Source organism: Danio rerio, chromosome 14 (genome assembly GCF_052040795.2).
Source record: "Danio rerio strain M-AB ecotype USA chromosome 14, GRCz13ab, whole genome shotgun sequence".
Taxonomy (NCBI): Eukaryota; Metazoa; Chordata; class Actinopteri; order Cypriniformes; family Danionidae; genus Danio; species Danio rerio.
In genome coordinates this window covers 290,153-315,000 of record NC_141034.1, presented here as the reverse complement: position 1 = coordinate 315,000, position 24,848 = coordinate 290,153, and the positions used below count along the sequence as shown (strand labels likewise).

The window sequence follows — 24,848 nt, the reverse complement described above, 5'->3', positions numbered from 1 at the left end:
TGACATTTTATGTCATATTTGCCCTGATGAATGTTGTTGTGGGCGGTGCGGTGTAATTAATAATTAAGTGTTGATTATGCCAAATTGGCATTTAAATTGCAGGTGTTAATAATAATGGAGAACATCTGCCCCTAGAGGGAGCCAGAGCAGCTGCCCCATAAGCTTTGATTAAAGTAGCTTAATTACAGGTTTCATTTGTGCTTAGAGATGAGAGATGTGGGGATTACAGAGCAGATTCAGCTACTGTCAACACACTATAGCTAAAGCAGCCTGTAAAACACTGCCTTTACCACACACACACACACACACACACACACACACACACACACACACACACACAATACAGCCGCTACTGTCTCTGCTGCAGATCTGTGTGTGTGTGTGTGTGTGTGTGTGTGTCTGCTTTGTTTATTAGTGTTTATCTGTCATGATGAAGCATCTGAATGATAATCCACATCATGACTGTGATAGTAAGAGCGCACACACATACACACACACACACACACACACACACACACACACACGCACAGAGTTTGAAGAGTTAGTGCTTGTAATGTGATCATCTTCATTCAGACGTCTATCTGTTCTCACCTCACACACACACACACACACACACGCTGTCCTCCTGCTCTCCATCTGTGGATAATTACTGGCTCGTCTCTAGTGAGTGTGTGATATTTAATATTTCCTCAGCACTTGAACAAATAAGCTGGAATAACTGTGAGGAGCCCACCGCCAGTGTGTGTGTGTGTGTGTGTGTGTGTGTGTGTATGTGTGTGTGTGTGTCATTCACTCTCAACTTTCCATCTTGCTCTACTGGCCTGCTCATCCAAACACACACACACATACACACACACACACACACACACACACACACACACAGATGATCACAGCCACTCATTAACCCCATAAACCCCTCACTTGAGTATTTAGTTTGAATATTGTAAGCGAATGGATTATTATAATGAATGATATATTAATAAATGTGTGTGTGCACAGCTGTGTGTCGTGTGGAGATCAATAATCAATCATTAGTCTGATCTTCACTGATTTACTGTATTCCTCTGTGTGTGTGTGTGTGTGTACATCGCTTTTATTTTGCATTGTTGATGATGGAGAAGTGGAGAAGTGTGTTCATGTTTGTGTGTGTGTGTGTGTGTGTGAGGCTTCGGGTGGAAACAAAACTCACGTATACACACACGATTCCACATGGACACACACATACACACACACACACACGTACACACAAACACACACACTCGTGCATACACTCATGCTCTCTAACATGCACACTCACACACACTCTCTCTCACTCTCTCGCTCTCACTTACACACTCACACACACTCACTCACACACACACACACACACACACACGCTGGTCTCTGGCTGTGATTCTTTTTCCATATGTGCGCGTCTCAGTATGCGGCTGATAGCGGCAGCACGGCTTATTTAGCTCTCAGTGGCAGAGCTCCACACACACTGACAAGGTCAAAGGTCACGCCACAGGGTGCCAAGACCACCATGGTGTGACAAATGAAGAGAAACACACACACACACACACACACACACACACACAGAGAGAGAGATTCCCTGGCTTACATCGCTCTGCTGTGGAAATGAGGAGAATGTGAAATTCATCTGTCAGTCAGTGACTTACACACACACACACACACACACCCACACACACACTCACACACACACACACTCTCTCTCTCTTTCTCTTTGTTACATCATAGGTTACCTGCTGTGCATCATGGGTAATCAAAACAATCAAACACATCACTCCTGAATGTGCATTTCAGTTCATCCACCCATTCATCCATTCACCATTCATCCATCCATTATTCATCCACTCATTCATCCATCCATTCCTCTCTCTATTCACTCATCCATTCATCCATCCATCCATCTATCCACTCATTCCTTCATCCATTCATCCATCCCTCTATATATTCACCCATCCATCCATGCATTCATTCATCCATCTGTTCATCCATTAATCCATTCACCCACACATTCATTCATCCATCCATCTATCTATTCATTCATCAGTTAATCCATCCATCCTTTCATTCATCCATCCATCCATCAGTCTATCCATTCATTCATTAATTAATCTATCCATTCATTCATACATCCATCTGTCCATTTATCTATTCATCCATCCATTCATTTATCCACCCATCCATTAATTGATCTGTTCATCCATCCATCCATGTATTCATCAATTAATCCATTCATTTATTCATCCATTCATACATACATTCATCCATCCATCAATCCACTCATCTGTCCATTTATTTATTCATCCATCCATTCATCCATCCATACATATATCTGTTCATTCATACATCCATTCTTCTACACATTCATTCATTCATCCATCCATCCATCATTCCATTTATCCATTCATCCATCCATACATCAATTCATTCATCTATCTATCCATTCATCCATCCATTTATCCACACGTTCATTCATCCATCCATCCAGACGAAATGAACACGATGGCTTTTTGCAGTGGTTGTCCATCACACACTCTTATGCTGCGTCCCAATCCGCATACTTACTCTACATGCTGGAGGTGTGTGTGTTTTTGGTGTAGAAAAACTGCAAACGTTTGAGTGTGTAACAGAAGAGTGTGTGAGCTGTGGGACACACTACCGGAAACAGCAGCTCATCTGGGAAGCTCTGTTGACTCTTTTCAGCACACTACAGCTCGACACACACTCACCCTATTCTGGGACACTGCTCAGGGCGTGCAGTGTGTGGATCGGGACGCAGCACTGGAGTGTTCTGGAGTGTGTGTGATTCTCCAGATCGAGTCTGCACACTGCGGTGTTCAGCGTCCGCCGGCACTCGTTAGTGACCCGTCGTTAAACCGGCCCCCTGAGACGTGCTGGAGTTTACGATAATGAGCGCAGTGTGTGTGTGTGTGTGTGTGTGTGACTGTAACTCTGTTCATTAAGCTCTTAATAAGCGCTGTATATCACACTCACATTTAATGGAACACTTTTAATATATTTACTTTCACATGTTTATTTGATATGTGTTTGACTTGGACAGGAACTCAGCTCTCGCCGCCGCTGCTGGCAGGATGTGTGTGTGTGTGTGTGTGTGTGTCTTAAAGCAGCGCTGCCATCTTTGCCAATCAAAACGAACATGGCGACTTCACCACACAGGTCACCAATCACTTTACAAATCACAGACACTCACGTACATGACACACACACACACACACACACACACACACTTGCGTCCCTTTAGTGCATGCAGGAGATTCATCACGACGCATCAGTGCAGGATTTATAGACTTATTAAAAGTGCTCTGTGAAATGTCTGCATCCACACACACACACACACACACACACACATTAGTATGCGCACACAGAGCCTCATTCATTAGGGCTGTAGTGGAAACCTCTTGTACACACAGTCTCGCTAACACACACACACACACACACACACACACAATCTAATACACACACTCTTTCTAACACACACTAACGCTCTCTCTCTCTTTTAGCGAGCTGCACTGATGACACTCATGATGAAAATCTTCCTGTTAGTGTGCTGATGGTCAGTAATAATATCACACACACACACACACACACAGTAACACCGCACACACAGCACTAACATCACTTTATATTTGAATATATTATTATTTTTGGTCTTGATGTGGATTTAAGCTCATAAATCAGACAGAAGTACAGTAGAACACATGAAATCCCAGTGTGTGTGTGTGTGTGTGTGTGTCAGTGTGTGTGTGTGTGTGTGTGTGTGTGTGTGTGTGTGTGTGTGTGTGTGTGTCAGTGTGTGTGTGTGTGTGTGTGTGTGTGTCTGTGAATTAAAGTGTTTCTCTCTCTCTCTCTGCACTCCATCATGAACTCTGACATGTGAAAGCAGACGTGGTCACTTAGCAAAGTAAAGCTGCCTCATTTCCAGACACACGCGTGTGAAATACACGTCACATGTTCACGTGTTTGCTTTGAGTCGCTGAAATGAACACAGTCATTAGAAGAGCTGCTTCATTAGCTGTGGAGGAGAAACCGTTAAAGCTCTACTCAGGCTTAATGGTCTAATGTCTGCATCAGGATTTGATTTCAGTGTTGATCTGCAGGGTGTGTTTATAAACTCCAGCACTGCGTTAGTCTGACATGTAAATCTGACACACTTCATATGGTGTATTCCAGTAACTATACTTAAAACAGGCAGCATGGTGGCACAGTGGGTAGCACTATTGTCTCACAGCAAGAAGGTCGCTGGTTTGAGTCTCAGCTGGGTCAGTTGGTGTTTCTGTGTGGAGTTTGCATATTCTCCCCGTGTTGGCGTGGGTTTCCTCCGGGTACTCCGGTTTAGAGGAATTGATGAACTAAACTGGCCGTAGTATAATTTATTACTTATTTACTGATTTATTTATTTATTTACTAATTTATTTATTATTTATTTATTTATTTACTGATTTATTTATTTGTTTACTGATTTATTTATTTGTTTACTGATTTATTTATTTGTTTATTTTAATTTATTTAAAAATAATAAATGTATTAACATTAATTAATTAATATATTATTTATTTATTAATTTACAATTTTTTGCTTATTTTTATTTAATTACTGATTTATTTATTTTAAAGTATTAAACAATAATTAATTGATTAATTCATGCTGATTTTTTATTTATTGATTTACTGATGTGTTTATTTAATGATTTATTTATGTGTGTTTTAATTTATTTAAAAATAATAAATGTATTAACATTAATTAATTAATATATTATTTATTTATTAATTTACAAATTTTTTGCTTATTTTTTATTTTATTGCTGATTTATTTATTTTAATTTATTTTAAAATATGAAACATTAATTAATTGATTAATTCATTTTAAAATAATTTATTCATTTCTAAAATGTGAAATGTATTAACATTAACAAATCAATGTTAATTAATCTTAATACATTCAATATTTTAAAATAAATAATTACAATTTTAATAAATTAAAATTAATGAATTTATTAATAAATGGGGATGGCACGGTGGATCAGTGGTTAGCATTTAGGTCGCTGGTTCGAGTCCCGTCTAGGTCAGTTGGTGTTTCTATGTGGAGTTTGCATGTTCTCCCCGTGTTGGAGTGGGTTTTCTCCGGGTGCTCCGGTTTCACGAGCTGACGAGTTTGGGAACCGCTGCTCTAGAAAATGCTTCTTGATGGAAGAGTTGTTGGATATTTGGACTATAGACAGGATGAAAGCTCTGATGAAGGCAGGTTCTGCAGTGCAGTAGCGGTCTGTTCTCTCTGCTCCTCATACGTGTCTTCGCTGGCGGTGTTGATGAGGTGAATAAAGTCTTAATAAATAATGAAGTCCAGTATTATTACTGGCCGAGCAGAGCCGCAGCTCAAAGCCCTCACTGAAACTCTTCCACGTATAAATCTGTGCTGTAACACTGTTGACGCAGCTCTCGCTTTACACACGTGTTGATTTGACAGAAACTCCAGCAGCACGAGTGGAGACGTGCACACTACTGAGGGCGCACACTAATGATGCAGACAGACACTAATGCAGATCTGTGGATCACACGACACTGACTGCTGGAGGATTACAATCACACACACACACACACACACACACACACACACACACACACATACTCCACACACATACTCAACACTCATTTGCAATAACAACACACACACAAAAATACACACGTACACACACACACATACATATATATACACAAATACACACAAACATACATAAACAAGTACACACACGTACACTCATTTTTGCAACACAACTTTACAACAACACACATATAAACATATGGATACACACATACATGCATAAATAAACACCTATACACACACAGAAATGCACACATCAACACATCTGCATACACAAATACACACATTTGCATACACAAACATATACACACACACACATATGTATAAACAAATACACACATATTTGCCACACAGTTTTAAAACTCATACACACACATATATACATACACAAATACATGTGCACACACACACACACATATATTAACAAATACACACACACGCCCACATGCACACTCCCTCACACCCATTCACACACACTCTTACTTTGATAGGCGATCAGGGAAACACTGCTGCTCTTATTCACAGCTATGAGTCTGTCGATGTGTGTGTGTGTGTGTGTGTGTGTGTGTGTGTTTCCTGTGAGCGACACTGACATCATGAAAAGCACACACAGTATTTTTAGGCTACGAACATTCGAAGAGCTTGAAGTGTGTTTATAAAGTTCAGTGCAGCTCTTTTCAGTCACACACACACACACACACACACACACACACACACACACACACACACACAAATAAAGCTGATCCATCTACTGGAAGCGTCTTTAGCAGAACACAGACAAACACATACAGACTACTGGAATCAGGAGATGAGCAGTGCAAACACAACCTGCTGCTGCTCCAGTCCTGCAGAAAACACTCCAGAGAGAACACACACACATCCACACACACACACACACACACACACAGAGACACACTGACCCCTGCTGGACACACACTCACAGATACTCTCTCTCACACACACACAGTCACACAAACTCCATCATACATTCACAGTGACACTCTTTAAATTTCTGACTGTGTTTGTGTGTGTGTGTGTGTGTGTGTGTGTGTGTGTGTAGCGACCACACACACGATCTGAGCACTGTAAATCCGTCAGCGAGTGTTTTACTGTGAGCTCAGATCATTCCTCTCAACTACAGTCATCTCTGCTCCTGGAAGAGAGACTGAGGTAATGTGTGTCCGAGGAACTGATCCGCAGCGCGCGCACACACACACGCACACTAGCCATTCACACACACACTCCGACATACACATGACATGAGTGCACAAAAACATGCACAGACACACAAATACATCAACATACATGAGCGTGCGCACACACACACACACACACACAGGTTTAGTTTTCATGTTTGATAGGGGTTTCTGATAGACGTGTTGACGTTTGTGCTGTATCTTGTGTGTGTGTGTGTGTGTGTGTGTGTGTGTGTGTGTGTGTGTGTGTGTGTGTACGTCCTCACACTCCTTCATTCTGTCTGATTTATCAGCCCTTCTCCTCATGGGGACCAAACAAAGTCCCCACAGGGTCAAAATTGACTGACATTACTATACTTGAGGGGACATGTGGTCCTCACAATGTGATGAATATCAGGACCACACACACACTCTCTCTCTGACTTGACATTGCAGTGTGTGTGTGTGTGTGTGTGTTTGTTTTGTTGGCGTGTTAACGAGGCTCTGGGAACGTTAGCGAGAGCTCCACTGATACGCTACATTGATCTTTATGACGACCCTCCATTGTGCTGAGAGCGTATGAGTTTATTACTCTCTCTCTATGAGTGTGTGCGTGTGTGTGTGTGTGTGTGCGTGTGTGTGTGTGGGCTGTGTGATGAACACACATATGGATCTCATCATTCAGTGAGTGAAGAGCTGCTGTCTGACCTCTGAACACAGACATCTTCATGTCGGACATGTGCGGGACAACACACACACACACACACACATGTCACACACATGACACACACAGACCCAGATACCTGGATACTTCACAGACACACTCATGTGCATACATGTTACACAAACTCATTCTCATAAATACATTAACATACGTACACACACATTACACACATTCATGACACACACACATTACACACACACACATTACACACATTCATGACACACACACATTACACACACACACATTACATAAACGCTTATGACACGCACACATTTCACAAACACACACTCATGACACACACGCACACATTTCACAAACACACACTCATGACACACACGCACACATTTCACAAACACACACATCCACGACATACATTTTACAAACACACACTCATGACACACACATACACACACACACATTACACAAGCACAGTCATGACACACACACACACACATTTCACAAACACACACTCATGACACACATACACACACACACACACACATTTCACAAATACAAACTCATGACACACATTTCACCAACACACTCATGACTCGCACATACACACACATTTCACAAACACACACACACACACACTCATAACACACACACATTTCACAAACGCACACCCATGACACACACATTTCACAAACACACTCTCATGACACACACACACACATTACACAAACACACACACATACCCAGATATGTGGAAACTTTACAGACAGACTCATGTGCATACACATTACACACACACACACACACACGTCTTACCTTTTCCTGTGAATATCAGTAATGTCAAGTGGAAGTGACCCTCTGCACAGGTCAAAGGTCAAATGTAAACAGCATCACATGTTGATGTCTAATGATTAATATGCAAATCAGCAGAGCACAGCCAATCAGACTCTATGTGGGCGGAGCTAGTGATGAGATGCCACTCAACTGAAGATCACCTGTACAGACCCAAACATGATGACTGTGTGTGCTTGTTTACGTGTGTGTGTGTGTGTGTGTGTGTGGTCTGAATGACGAGCGCTCTCTCTCTCTCTCTCTCTCTCCTCCTGAAGCAGATGTATCAGTGGAGACATTAGCGAGATCTCATTCATTTCTCTCTGCTTTCACATCACATCTAGCCTGATATGATTTCACATCTCGCTCACACACTGACCCATACAATAACACACCTGATTGACAGAGCGTGTGTGTGTGTGTGTGTGTGTGTGTTTAAGGAAAAACAGAGACGATCTACTCGTGAGTGTGAGCAGAGACTAAACACACACAGCGGGGAATCGCAGTGTTTGGAGGAAGACAAGACCAAGAAAAAGAAAGAAGGAGAGAGAGAGAGAGAGAGAGGAGGGAAAGTTCAGCTTCACATTTCCCCATCGTGTACACTAGTGTGCATTTCTGCTGTGTTTCTCAATCCAAAGTCCCCCCTACACCCTTAATAGTGCACTATTTGAGGGAACAGCCATTTGTAGTGGTACCAGAAACCATAGACCACATTCTGAAGTGCACTCAATCCATCCCACAGTGCAGCACACTAACAAGTGTACAACCGACACACCCTCCCTCACTCACTCACTTTCATTCACTCCATTAAGTGGACTAGATGTACCCTAGTGAACTATAATTGAGGGTGATTTCAGATCCTGTGGATGATTGTGCTCACCTGATCCTTGTTTAGTCTGTTAATCTGTTTCTAGCAACACACACACACACACACCTAAATACACACACAAAGACTTGTACAAACTCATACACACACTTATACTCAGATATCCACACACATACAAACTCATACACTCACTCAAAAACTCACACACACACACACACACACACACAGAGGATTTCAGAGACAGTCAATGATTGTGCTATTTGACACAAAGGCAAAGACAAAGGTGCAGTGTGTGTGTGTGTGTGTGTGTGTGTGTGTGTGTGTGTGTGTGTGTGTGTGTGTGTGTGTGATAATCATGTTAGCAGCACGTGTCTGAAGTCGCTGACAGATTCACAGCATCGTAACGATCCGTCTCAAAGCAAAACAGAGGACAAGCAGAGCGAACATCAATCCTGAGAGTCTCAGAGCTGAAGAGCAGAAGCACAACACACACACACACACACACACACAATTATATGCACCCATATTAACACACTTTTACACACACACATGCAAACACAATTATATGCACACATTAACACACACTTTTACACACACACACATGCAAACACACTCATACACACACACAAACAAAATTATACTCACACACACGCAAACACACTTATACACACACACAAGCAAACACACTTGTACATACTTATATACACACAAAATTATACACACCGTTATACACACACACACAGAGAAACTCATATACTCACACACTCGCACAAACACTCATGCACACACAAAAACACTCATACACACACACACACACACAGTTTCTTTGCTCGGCGCTGTTGCAGTGAGCTGTGTTCTGTCTGTTTGTTAGTGAGCGGTGTTATTGCAGGAGTGTTACAGCATCATTCCTCCAGTGTTTAGTGTCTCCTGATCTACACACACTCATCATGTGAGGATCTGATGATGATTAATGATCTACACACTCTTAATTAAACAGCCAGACGCACCTGACTGCACTGATATATGCTGGAGTCCTCATCTATCTGAGTCAGTTTCCAGCATTTTTCTAAATATCTTCTTTTGTGTTTGACAGAAGAAAGAAACTCATGTGGAAGGAGAGTGAACGAGGACAGAAATGACAGTATTGGGGTATCTGTGCCTTTAATGCAGAACTGCTGGTGTGTGAGGGGAGTCTGCCCTCTGCTGGTCACTGCTGCAAACTACATCAGCCATCGCAGTACCCACCCCTGCTCTATGGGGAAATTCACACTCACAGCTTTGAGAATATTCATACATTCATTCATTCATTTTCTCCAGCTTAGTCCCTTTATTCATCAGGGGTCTCCACAGAGGAATGAACCACCAACTATTCCAGCATATGTTTTACACAGTGGATACACACTCATACACTATGGCCAGTGTAGTTGATCAGTTCCCCTATAGCGCATGTGTTTGGACTGTAACCGGAGCACCCGGAGGAAACCCACACTAACACAAATGAATATATTTTATTTATTAATGTTACAATAAATAAATGTAATGGACAGAGAGAGAGAGATGCAGACCCACAGATGCAGTGTCAAACATCTGAGCAAACTGTCAAATACTGAAGAGATATTGAGGAGAAAAGAGTTCAGAAACACCACAACAAACATCCAAACACGTTACACATATTTAAAGTTTTATTATATTTTGTGTTTGTGTATTGTAGTATTTCTGTGCGTGTGTGTGTGTGTGTGTGTGTGTGTGTGTGTATGTTTGACAGCAGAGGGAGACATAGATCACTAACCACACTCCTGCAGCACAGCATTAATGTTAGAACAGTTAAAAGGAATGAACCACCAACTATTCCAGCATATGTTTTTACACAGCAGATGCCCTTCCAGCTGCAACCCATCACTGGGAAGCATGCACACACTCTCATTCACACACACACACACTACGGACAATTTGAGCTTACCCATTTCCCCTACAGTGCAACATGTCTTTGTACTCGTGTGGGAAACCGGAGCACCCGGAGGAAACCCACGCCAACACGGGGAGAACATGCAAACTCCACACAGAAACACCAACTGACCCAGCCGGGACTCGAACCAGCGACCTTCTTGCTGTGAGGCGACAGCACTACCTACTGCGCCACCGCATTGCCCTGTAAGTGTCAACATTCCTCCTGGAGTCTTCAGAGCAGAAAAGCTTTATTCTAATACTCTGTTAATGTCTAAACAGCTTTAAAACACTCCGCAACACTGACTCAGCTTTAGCTCAGTTTCATGTCTACAGTAATGTTGTAGGCAAACACACTTGATTTAATCATCAATCATCATTATTAAATATTAATAAATGAATAGCAGCATGGGCGGCGCGGTGGCTCAGTGGTCAGCACTGTGGCCTTAAAGCAAAAAGGTCACTGATTCCAGTCTCGGCTGTGTGTGTGTGTGTAGTTTGTGAGTGTATGTCCACATATGTACTGTAGTGTGTGTGTGTGTGTAACAGGAAGTATGTTGGTCGACCCAATGCACTGACACTGCCTCTCATATCAAATGTGTGTGTTACTCACACACTCGCACCCACACACAGCACTGGCGCCAGATGGACTCCGCTGCCACCCTGTCTCTGTTGGTTTTACAGTTATTTTCAATTGTTTTGCCGCAGATTTCAGCACCCCTTTGTCAAAGTTCATATCTGATCAGGCTCTGGTGTGAGTAGTCAGTCCTGTTAGTCACACGTTGATTTGAAAACCTTGATTCAAACATATAAAGCGGCTCATGGTTCTGCTGTCAGTGGTATTTGTGATCTGCTGTCTGTATGCACTTCCTCTCGCTCTGCTTCTGGCCTTAATTTGGTAAAGCCTTGCTGCAAACTCAGCACCATGGCAGATACTGCAGGGCATTCTCCTACCGCCCGCTCAAATGATGGAGTGATCAACACACACACACACACACACACACACAGGAGAAATCACCCAAAACTCTTACTCTTGCTTTTATTCTATGAGTTCTTGCCTGATTTATCTGTGTGTTTTAGTGTTTGTGTTGCTTTATTGTGGATTTGATGCTTCTGTAAGAGCTTTGAGTCTGAGAAAAGCACATTACAAATAAAATTATTATTATTGTTATATTGAAAAGGTGATTTTAGTTCAGTGAACAGCGTCTCTGACTGGTGTGTTGTATACAAGCATTTGAAAATAGAGTTTTGCAAAAAGGCGACATGGTGGCGCAGTAGGTAGTGCTGTCGCCTCACAGCAAGAAGGTCTCTGGTTTGAGTCTCGGCTGGGTCAGTTGGTGTTTCTGTGTGGAGTTTGCATGTTCTCCCCGTGTTGGCGTGGGTTTCCTCCGATTTTCCCCACAGTCCAAACACATGCACTATAGGGGGATTTTGAAAGCTAAATTGTTCGTGTGTGTGAATGAGTGTATATGGGTGTTTCCCAGAACTGGGTTGCAGCTGGAAGGGCATCCGCTGCGTAAAACATGTGCTGGATAAGTTGGCGGTTCATTCCGCTGTGGCGACCCCTGATTAATAAAGGGACTAAGCTGAAAATGAATGAATGACTGAATGAGTTTCCTGTAAAAGAAGTGCAGTTTGGCGATGGTTGTGGGTTTTGTGTCAAGAGTTTTGAAACATGACACCAGGGTTCTGACATTTGTGGCAAAACAATTGAAAAAACTGCACACACACACACACACACACACCCACACCATATAGGTGCACACCTTTAGACCACACTCACAATCACAGCCACACTCACACACACACTTCACACTCTCGCCCACACACACACAAACACACACACACTTGTAGTGTTCTGGAGGTTTTTCAGACAGTGAGCTGACATCTGAGCAACTCCACAGACCAAGAAGATCAGCTGACTAGAGGAGTGTGAACACACACACACACACACACACACACACACAGTGAATCTGCATCTGCGAGACACTCTCACACACTCCTGATCTCCAGGATAAAGCAGATGTCTGAGTGTGGAGAACCACTGATCTAATATTGCCAACATCTGGAGAATGTGCAGGCGTGTGTAATCCTCGTGCCGGTGCTGCGGCCGTGACACCGCTCCTCAGTGCAGTATACACTCAGCAGTATAGAGGGTCCAGCGCTCTGAGTTCAGCTGAAACTGGGCGGCACCGCTGGAAAAACAGCTCACACTTCCTGACAGACTCTTGCTCATGTGCTGATATGTGTTAGAGATCAGGACACGACGGCTGCTACTGAACATAGAAAAGCCCAAACTGCTCAGAGAAATACCGTACAGCACTCACCACTCAGCCAAATGACCGAAAACACTCACTGATTCACATTGTGGTGGATCACGGTGGCTCAGTGGTCAGCACTGTGCCTTCACAGCAAGAAGGTCTCTGGTTTGAGTCTCGGCTGGGTCAGTTGGCGTTTCTGTGTGGAGTTTGCATGTTCTCCCCGTGTTGGTGTGGGTTTCCCCCACAGTCCAAACACATGCACTATAGGGGAACTGATCAACTACACTGGTTGTAGTGTATGCGTGTGGATGATTGTGTATGGGTGTTTCCCAGTACTGGGTTGTGGCTTGAAGGTCATGCGCTGTGTAAAACATATGCTGGAAAAGTTGGTGGTTCATTCCGCTGTGGTGAAGGAAAATGACTGAATGAATATTGTGGTTGGACAGACGGATAATGATGACTCATTGTTCTTCAAACCCGTCTGAGTTTCTTTCCTCTGTTCAACACTAAAGAGGATAGTTTGAAGAATGCTGGAAACCGGTAACCATTAACTTCCATTTAGGAAACGCAGATATAATGGAAGTCGATGGTTAGGAGAGAGTGTGGAGGAAAGTAAGAACGAGATTTTCTCTGAGACCTGACCACATTTGTCCTCCAGGCTGTAGCAGCACATTCAGCACAACTCTTGATGGAGCTGCCAGATATCAGCTGAGGTCATCTCTCTGTGTGCTGCAGGTAAGCCCACATCTGTGCTGTAGAGGTGCAGCAGGTGATCTCTCACACTGATAACCGCTCAGCATAATGTCTTTAAAACACAGAAATCACGAACATGCACCGTGAAGATGACAGAGAGCCACTAGATCATGTCATTGCGGCTGAACAACACTGCTGTGCAGATAACCCATTCAGAACAACCCAATCTACATGCGCTCTGTTTTACTCTGCCAGTAGGGAACAGAATAATCTGACGTGGGAATCTCTGGAGTATTCTGCTAGTTTCAGGGAGAAGCTCTCTTCATTTGACTGTGTTGGGTTCATCTTTTTAATTGACCCAGTGGTGGAGTTTGTCCATGTTTAACCCAACGTTGGGTTATAAAGAAGAGCCCAGCACCTTGTAGAGTGCAGATGTCTGTGTGTGAAACCGCTGTGACACATATTTCTGTCCTGTTTGAACACGCCGCAGCTTTTACAGGTATCCTGCTGCAGCATCATCACTTCTGGAGCCTTTAAGCAGTGTGTGTGTGTGTGTGTTTGTGTGTGTACAAATATAGTCATATACATATTTGTGTGTATAGGTGTGTGTGAGCATGCATATATTTATCTGTGGGTGTGTGCGCTATATATGTGTGTGTGTGTGTGTGTGTGTGTGTGTGTACACACAAGTATATTTATCTGTGGGTGTGTGAATATATATAAATATATGTGATGTGTGTCTGTGTGTGAGAGTGCATGTGCATGGTGTGTGCGTGTGTATGGTTTGACTATATAAGTGTATGTGTGCGTGCTTGCACATCTGTGTATAGGTGTGTGTGTGTGTGCATTGAACGGACATACACTCCACTGGCTGAGGTCAGGCGGTTTGTCACACACACACACACACACAAATATATGTGTGCATACTCATATACTCACACTGCGAGCACACATAAATGTGTAGTGTGTGTGTGTGTATATATATATGTGGTGTGTGTGTGTGCATGCATTTATTTATGGAAGTGTTTGTGTGTGCATTTATGTGTGTGTATCTTTGCATGTGTGTGTTCGCACATATGTTTATGTGTGTGTGTTTGCGTGCATTTATTTATGGATGTGTGTGTGCGCGTGTATGTATGTGTGTGCACATATATTTATGTGTGTGTGTGTGTATCTTTGCATGTGTGTGTTTGCGTGTGTGTGCATGCATGTATTTATGGATGTGTTTTTGTGTGCGTGTATGTGCAGTGTATGTGTGTGTGTACATATATTTATGTGTGTATGTGTAGTGCATGTGTGTATGTGTTTGCATGCATTTATTTGCGACTGTGTGTGTGTGTGTGTGTGTGAATATGTGTAGTGTTAGCATGTGTGTGTGCATTCATGTGTGTGTGTGCGCCTGCTGAACCGCCTGACCTCAGCCAGTGTAGTGTGTGTGTGTGTGTGTGTTTTTGTGTGTGTGTGTGTGTGTGTATGTGCGTGTGTGTGCGTGCGTGTGTGTGTGTGTGTGTGTGTGTGTGGGTTCAGTGGGTCTCTTCAGGAAATGTGCTCTGTGTTCAGACTCTTCCTGCCAGTGTTGCTGGACCCCGACCGCCCCGACTGTTCCGTGTGTTCAGAGACGCAGAGCTGCAGATCTGGCTCAGCTTCACATGTAAAACACTCGTTCATCAGTCAGACACAGCGGCCGTTTCCTCAGCTTAAACACTCCTGATAATAAACCCATTATATCAGACTCACACACACACCGCAGGCTCAGTCAGTCATTGTGCTCTGCTGACAGGATAATCAGAAAAAACTCTGCGCTATTAAAGGAGATCTATTCTGCCCCTTTATACAAGCTGTAGCTCTGCTGTGTCTAGTGTGTGTGTGTGTGTGTGTGTGTTTGTGTGTGTGTGAGCTGAGAATATCACACAGATGATGTTCTCCAGCTCTCTGGAACTGACCCTTTCAGCGTTTGATCCTGATTGTGGTGTTTTGGTGACTGTCACTTGAAATGCAAATGAGATTTAAAAAGAGGGCGGAGCTACAGACGCCTGTGCATCAGATGTAGAGCTGCAGTGTGTGTGTTGTGAGTGCTGCTTCATCTATATCTCCACATCTATAATCCTCTCAGTCTATGCTGACATGATCTTCAGCAGCTCAAACACTCTAATGGCTAATGGACAGACGACTGCTTCTCACTCAGGGCTGCTGGACATGCTAATGAGGTGGAGAGATGGGCAATAGTGGGCGGGGCTTTCCCCCTCTGATGACACGCACAGCAGGAGAATGTCAATCACAGTGTTTCTGCATCAAGTCTGATTATAATAAACACAGTTCAGTACTGCTGAGCATCAGAGGCTGCTGGAGAGACTCACACACTGCTCACACACACACACACACACACACTGCTGTGTTTAAACTATTAAATCCTGCACACATGTGAGTTTTGCTGAAGAGGTGCCCTGTGATTAAGTTCATACTAACTTCCCAAATGAACAGTACTACAGTACTCACAGTGTGTTTGAGCTGAGTCAGTGTGTTGTGGTGAATCTGTTCACAGTATAAACTAATGAGCCGGTTCTGCAGTTTCCTACAACTATCAGCTATATTAAACTACAGCACACCACTGTTTACTGTGATACACACTGAGGTACGCTACAGTATTGATTACAGTTGATCAGTTCACTGTGGTTAATACTGCAGTATGCTGCTGGAACACTCATTAACTCCGAGTGTAGATGCTCTAATATATGCAGTATAGTGTACAGGCCTGTGGGGTTCAGCTGGTTAAGACTCATGAGCTCATGTGTCTGTTTTGACTGCTGTTCCATCATACATTGTGAAAATAACCCATCGAAAAAGGCTTTAAGACCGAGTGGAATCCTCGGCTGTCGCTTCGGTGTGACTTCAGCTAATCAGGTTTGATCAATGCAGACAAGTGTTTAATGAGTCAGACATGCTGCTGCGCGAGAAACCCACAGTCTGACCTGAGATGAGTCACGCTTCACTACTGCAGCACGGCGGCTCAGTGGTCAGCACTGTGGCCTCACAGCAAGAAGGTCTCTGGTTTGAGTCTCGGCTGGGTCAGTTGGTGTTTCTGTGTGGAGTTTGCATGTTCTCCCCGTGTTGGTGTGGGTTTCCTCCGGGTGCTCCGGTTTCCCCCACAGTCCAAACACATGCGCTATAGGGGAACTGATCAACTACACTGGCCGTAGTGTATGAGTGTGTGTCTGAATGAGTGTGTATAGGTGTTTCCCAGCACTGGGTTGCAGCTGGAAGGGCATCTGCTTCATAAAATATATGCTGGATGAGTTGGTGGTTCATTCCACTGTGGTGAGCAGTTGAACGGTGTGAAGCACCAAAAGTGGCCCATATTAAAATGAATTTAAATACAATTTTGGCTAAAGCCCCACATTATTATTAATATGTTTTATTTTTTATTATTCAGATGGTCAAATTCTGACTGAGGACAGCTGAATGTGCCGGCCAGTTTGTTATATGCCTAATAAATGACGATAGGCCACAGTTTTCAGTTTAACACTTGCTATTTTTTTCTAATGATGTGATATGATTAATGTGTAGTTTAAGCTTTATATTTGTATTTATTCATGTTTCTTTGTTGTTTTTGGCACATTGCAACATGTGGACTAGCTAATCAAGCTAAAAGTAGTGCTTAAAATGTCACAAAAATGCAGAATTGAATCTCAGAATTAAATAGAAACTGCGGTGAATAACATAACCCCCTTCACCAGGCTGGCTACAGGCCTGTATAATAGCCTGCTTTGAACACTCCAGCATTAGACTGTGTCTGTATTTCAGCTCAGCTGTTAGTTTTGCATGTTAAGTGTTGAGCATATCTGCATTTATTGCTTCATCATTTTGTTCAAATGAAATGATCCTATTGAACACGTGATTCGGAAATGCCTGCACTCATCATCATTCAGTATGCTTCAGACATGCTGCGGTGTGATTGACAGCAGAGCAGAGTTCAGCAGAGAGCCCGCGCCGGTATGAAGAGCTGATGATCAAAAGTCTGACTATAGAGATCCAGCACGAGTCAAACGCGTCTCTTCACGCTAATAATAATAATAATAATAATAATAATAAAACTCGGTGTTTGGAGCGCCAGTGGGCGGGGCGCAGGGAAGTCACCGGAAGAGGGCGGGTCTGTAAGTGTGATGTCGGCGCGGGCGCGGCGCATTTATGAGCGTCTGCGGGAGCCCCGGGCGCGCGTGCACGTGAGAAAACTTTCACTGTTGTGTTTTTGTGTGTGTGTGCGCGCGTTTATATGTGAGCTGATGGTTGATCTCTGATCCTCAAAACACGCTTCTCATCATGGACTCGATCGGCAGGTAAGACTGTTCTCTAAGAGGTCCGCGTTCATGAGCCGATCACTTTGATCATAGTTTAAAACAGAGAGCGCGCTTAATGCGAGCAGGTGATCTGTAAACACTCCGCTTTCGCCTTCAGTGACTGATGAAGCTTCTGTAAATGAGAATCACACTGAAGAGTCGAGTTCAACCCGCTGAACACACAGGAGTGTACTGTCTGTTTAATGAGTGTGTTATTGACGTTTATCAGCTGTGTGTGTGTTTGTGTGTGTGTGTGTGTCTGAACACTGCTCCACACCTCTATCTGCTGTCAGATTTAATAAATACTGTGGTGTTTTTGAAGCATGTGCTGTAGTAAAGTCTATACTATATCCAGCACACTGTAGTGTTAACTGTAGACAACTAACTACTAAAGTATACTTTAATTTTACTACAGTAAACTGTGATGTATTGCAGTATATTATATCCTATAGTTGTACAGTATTTGTTCATATTACTGTAGTTGTTGTGTTACTGTAGCATGTGTAGAATCACCACGACAGATTAATTAAAGTACTATCCAACAGGGGTGTGTTTCCCAAAACCATTGTTAGCCAGCTAAGGTGTCAAGTTCCGTCGTTACATAGTTAGTTAATTTGGTGTTTCCCAAATCCGTCAGTCCAACGAACATTCGCAAACTGCGTGGCTAACTATTATGCTTGCAGCTACACCTCTGGAGCTGTAGATAGAAACAGAGTTCCTGGCTGTGTTCTATTCCCACTTATCTCCCCTATACCCTATTCCTTTAGGACATTCTAACATTCATTCATTTATTTTCTTGTCGGCTTAGTCCCTTTATTAATCCGGGGTCGCCACAGTGGAATGAACCGCCAACTTATCCAGCAAGTTTTTACGCAGCGGATGCCCTTCCAGCTGCAACCCATCTCTGGGAAACATCCACACACACATACACTACGGACAGTTTAGCCAACCCAATTCACCTGTACCGCATGTGTTTGGACTGTGGGGGAAACCGGAGCACCCGGAGGAAACCCACGCAAACGCAGGGAGAACATGCAAACTCCACACAGAAACGCCAACTGAGCCGAGGCTCGACCTAGCGACTTTCTTGCTGTGCGGCGACAGCACTACCTACTGCGCCACCGCCTCGCCACATTCTAACATTTAAACTTGAAATGATTAAAAAACAGCAGTAAGCTCGTCTCTCTTAGCTGTATTTTGCTTTCAGTGTTTCTACAGTTCAGTTTTAGCGATCTTCATGTTTACAGTTGTGTTCCCTTCTCAGTGCACTTAGAAAACATTGATGTCATTTTGAACACAGCCGTTGTTTATGATGAAAGCTACAGGTGATCTATTATTTAAAAATGGAATTTATGTTGCGTCTCCAAAGCTCGTGAAAACAAAACTCATACAGTAGCACACGCGCGTGCGTTTAATGTATAGTGGGGTATTTATGAAGTATCTGTACTGCTGGGTGGAACAGTTCTGCAGTGGTTTATTTACATGTGTTCAAGTGTAAGAGTAGACTTTTCCAAAAAATACAAATATAAACAAACAATAACCTACTCATTATTAATATTATTATCATCATCCTTATTAAAAATATTATTATTATTAAAGTAGGATTTTTTTTGTTTCCTAATAAATATTAAATTTCATTTCTTAATAAATCACCTCATTATGTATTTATCTGTTAATGTGATTAATATATGAGATTAGAATAGGTGTTCGCTTTTGTTTATGTTTCAGAATAGAGTATGTATGTATGTTTAGAGCATCATTATGGGTGTTTTACGTTAGCTAACGTGGCTCAAGTGATGGATCTGCCACAGAGAAACGACAGGTTCTGGGAAACACTCGTCACCACATCGCTCTTTCCCCAAATGATGCGTCACACTATGATAGTTCAGCTGCGAGTTGCATTGATGTTTAGGAAACACATCCCAGAATGCTTCACCAACACCACAGTATTCCTCTGGTGTGTAGTTTTCTGGCGTATGGTGTTATGGCTGGAATCTGAAGAGTTTGTGAAATCTGAAGAGAATGTGTGGTGTGTTTCTCAGAATTCAGTTATGGGTGTTGTTGACATGTCAATATCTGTGTGTGTGTGTGTTTCAGAGGCGTGTGAAGCGTGTGTGTGTGTCTGCTCACTGCAATGGCTCTGGTCTTGGCTCTTCTTCTGTGTTTTTCCACTCAATCCTCTGTCCTGGTGTCTGGCGTCATCTCTCCGCCTGATGCTGCGCTAACACCCCGCGCTAATGCTCGCCACCTGCCTGACATCATCATCATCGGCGTGAGGAAGGCCGGCACCCGCGCCCTCATCCAGATGTTGCGTCTGCACACTAGCATCGCCGCCGCCCAGAATGAAGTGCACTTCTTCGATTGGGACAGTCACTATGAGCGTGGCCTGGACTGGTATGTGGATCAGATGCCGGAAGCGCAGCCGGGTCAGCTGACAGTGGAAAAAACACCGGCGTACTTCACCTCCAGAGATGTCCCACAGCGCATCCGGTTAGCCAAACCTGACGCTCGCCTGCTGCTTATCGTGCGGGAACCCACCGAACGCCTGCTCTCCGACTACACACAAGTCTATCACAACCGCCTGGAGAAACGCAAGCGTCCGCAACCCCTCGAAACACTTCTGCTGCGAAACGGAGAGCTCAACCTAGACTACAAACCGCTGAACCGCAGCCTGTACCACACACACATGCAGCGCTGGCTCCAGGCCTTCCCCATCTCCAGCTTCCACCTGGTGGACGGAGACGCGCTCGTCCGAGAGCCGCTGGCGGAGATGCAGAAGGTGGAGGCGTTCCTGAAGCTGGAGCCGCAGATCAGCCAAAACAACTTCTACTTTAACCAAACCAGGGGCTTCTTCTGTCTGCGGGACGGGCGGCAGCAGCAGCGGTGTCTGCACAGCTCTAAAGGACGCAAACACCCGCAGGTCTCCCCACACATCCTGAGCAAACTCCAACACTTTTTTCACGAACCCAACCGGAGGTTCTTTGAGCTGGTCGGCCGGACGTTTGACTGGAAGTGAGACATCTAGCAGGATGATCTCCTGAATAACTGGAACAACATGAGCGGGGCAACCGGACCGTCTGCGTGTGTTTGCTACTCTCTTTGTTTGGAAATATTCTCGATGTACAGCCCTATCAGAGTTAAACAGGGGAGTCTGACCAGTTTCATTCATTTAGGTGATCTTCAGATTTAGCGGAAACACTTTTAGCTTAGCTTAGCATAGGTAATTGAATCAGATTAGACCGTTAGCATTGTGTCGGCTGCAGCCATGGTACAGCAACAAAGTTCCTTGATATTTACGCCAGAATAGAAAAACGTTTAACGTTTGATTTTCTGTTTCTCCTCTAGTACATGAAGTTACTATGAATAAGAACATGATCTGAACTCTAATGCTAACGGTCTAATCCGATTCAATGATTTATGCTAAGCTATGCTAAAAGTGCTCCTGCACATCTGGAGATCGGCTGAATGGATCCAAAAATGCTAGAACTCCACCGATCAACGCTGACAGAGCTGTAATACTAGTCTGTTCACAGAATAAAGGGTTTGCTCAGCAGACATGTACATTCTGTTATTTAATGTGTTGAGCATGTCTTCTGGACTCTGAGCATCTCTGGACACGTGCTGTCTGTAGGGGATGAAGAGCTCCAGGGTTTCATCTAAATATCTTCATGTCTGATGATGAACGAGGCTCTCGAGATTGAAATGCCATGAGGGACGCTTATTACTGACAGAATATGAATGTTTGGGTGAACTAACCCTTAAATGAGTTTCTGCAGCGCATACACACACACACACACACACACACACACACACGCAGGTTTATGAGTAGAGCTCATCCTGAAAGACTGTGTAGAATCATTATCTTCTCTTATTTTTGCTTCTGATGCTAAACGATACAGTCAAACCAACATTCTCTCCCATTTAAGCTCTTCCAAATCAAGTTGAACACTAAGATATTTTGAAGAATGTTGGAACTGTTTGACTTTGACGTCTGGTGTAGGTCCGTGGGCTCCTGTGTTCCTTTAAGTTCTGTTTGTTTGTGTTGAACAGAAGAGGAGACTCCGCTGTGGAGCAGGTGTGATGTGAGTAAATGACTGATCTCTGGCTGAACTGTGCCTTTAAGAGCTTCACTGGTCAGTAGTGCAGGTAAACTGGAAGCTTCAGTGTGTGTCTGATTCCCGTGAGGAATACATTTACTTGCTTTATCAAGAACTCCTGTAGTGTCTCCTCTAGAAGCATCTGGATTTAAAGATGCTCTCGAGCTGACTGAAGATGTAAGAGTGTTTTCACCACTGCTGCATCAGTGTGTGTGTGTGTGTGTGTGTGTGTGTGTGTGTGTGTGTGTGTGTGTGTGTGTGTGTGTGTGTGTGTGTGTGTGTGTTGTATCAGTCATATATGGCAGCATGTCCTCATTCTCTTCTGCTTTCTGTGATTAAAGCTTTTATATGAAGGAAGATTCAATAATAAAGATATTTTTGCTATGATCTGCTGCTGTCCTTCTGTCTTTTATTGTGTGTGTGTGTGTGTGTGTGTGTGTGTGTGTGTGTGTGTGTGTGTGTGTGTGTGTGTGTGTTGTTGTAGATTCTCCTCATATTTGTGTGCTGATGTAGCGCTGGATAATCTCCAGTTTTGTGAGCTCAGTTTTCTGTGATCTCTCTCCTGACGTGTGTGTGTGTGTGTGTGTGCCGTCAACACTGTAACATGAGAACACATATTTGAGCTCTGCTGTTATCTGTGTGTGTGTGTGTGTGTACTGTCAGGACTGTAACATGAAATCACATTTGTGCACTGCTGTAATCTCAGTGTGTGTGTGTGTGTTGGTTTTTCTGTGTGTGTGTGTGTGTGTGTGTGTGTGTGGGTGGGTTTTTAACTCTGTGTGTTTTACCTCTATATGCATGCCTGTGTGTGTGTGTATATCTTTCTGTCTGTGTGTGTGTGTGTGTGTGTATGTGTGTGCGCACGCATGTATGTGTGTGTGTGTGTGTATGTGTTCTCGTTCTGTGTGATTGAGCAGCTCTACAGTCTCTGCTTGTGTTGGATCTGATGATGATGATGATGATGGTGTTCTCCTCTTCTGTTTTTCCAGCAGTCGCTCCAGATTTACAGCATCACTGGCCAAGAGCTGATTCAGTTTCACACTCACAGCTGAGACCAGTTACTTACACAATACTGTGTGTGTGTGTGTGTGTGTGTGTGTGTGTGTGTGTGTGTGTGTGTGTGTGTGTGTGTGTGTGTGTGTGTGTGTGTGTGTGTGTGTGTGTGTATATATAACCATTCTAACTGCTCCTTATGAACAATATTCTGGGCATATAATTGTGAACAGAACTCCTCCAGTTCTCCGCTTGGGGATGTGTCCAGCTTTGTTTCTTTTGTTTCAGTTGTTAAAGTGCCGAGAGTTTTCTGTGAGGGCGGGTCTATAAAACACTGGAGTGTTTCTGAACTATACTACAGTAAAGTGTATTATACTGTAGAGGTGATAGTTTCCCCACTCAGTTAATGAGTGCTCCAGCATACTGTAATATTAACTACAGTCAACTGATATTCACAGATATACTGTACTGTAGTGTATTCTAGCTTTTACTACAGTAAACTGTGCTGGATTGAAGCATAATATACACTACAGCTGTACAAAACTACAGTGCTGGCTCATTTGTTTATATTACTAGTTGTTGTGTTGCCATAGCAACTGTAGAATCACCACAACAGATCAATGACTGTAGCTGTGTTACCATAGCAACTGAAGAATCACCACAACAGTATATTAATTCAAGTTCTTTATTCCAGTGTGGTTGAAAAGCACTATTCTTCACGTGTGTTGTGGTATAATGTACCAAAATGAAGTAGTTGTTAGAATATTTATTTAAAACTAAATCTAAGATCTGTTCATGTGGTCAGAAAAACCTGTTTTCAATTTAAACAGCTGAAACCTAGTTTCTCTTGCCTCTGGATGATGTGTGTTTTCCTGCTGCTGTTTGTCTTGTCAGGACACTTCCACACTATCCCATGATTCAGCATTAATGTCCGGAAGCTACAACCGTTTATTTTCACCATACTGTGAGGAACAGAATATTAGAGGAGTAAACAGTGGGCGTGGCTTGTTTTTTTCTCCTGTGAGCTGATTGGATGTAGTAAAGTAGGCGTGTCTTTCAGAAAGATGTGGAAAAGGCTTTGGGGAGAGTTATTACAGCCTAACAGGCTCCTCCTCCATTTCTGTGTGATGTTCTAGCACTTACAGCTGGAGGGGGCGTGGTTAAGTATGTTAGCCACACCTATTACCTCAGACAGATGTAATGGACCCTTCTCACAAGACTGTTATGATCTGCTCAAAGCTCGTCAGCATCTGTGTCTTCCTTCTGACAGTGTTCTGGTCAGTGCCGGTTTGGGTTTCCCTGATAATAGTTTAACCCAGAGTTACCAGTTGATCTTGAGCTCTTAACCTGCATTCCTGAACACAGCAGCCGTGCTTTTATTAGTGTCTCT

At 43.3% G+C, this 24,848-nt stretch overlaps 1 protein-coding gene across 3 annotated transcripts in view; it reads left to right on the top strand.

Moving 5' to 3' along the window:
* hs3st1 (heparan sulfate (glucosamine) 3-O-sulfotransferase 1) overlaps positions 1-22,852 on the top strand; it is a 43,682-nt gene extending 20,830 nt beyond the window's left edge. Inside the window, exons 1-2 of one of the 3 annotated variants that reach the window (XM_087280638.1) lie at positions 18,245-18,368; positions 20,466-22,852. In XM_087280638.1, coding sequence (XP_087136764.1) covers positions 20,503-21,384 — 882 coding nt within the window. In that variant the 5' untranslated portion in view covers positions 18,245-18,368; positions 20,466-20,502 and the 3' untranslated portion in view covers positions 21,385-22,852. 3 annotated transcript variants of the gene reach the window in all.
* The last annotated feature ends 1,996 nt before the right edge of the window (positions 22,853-24,848 follow it).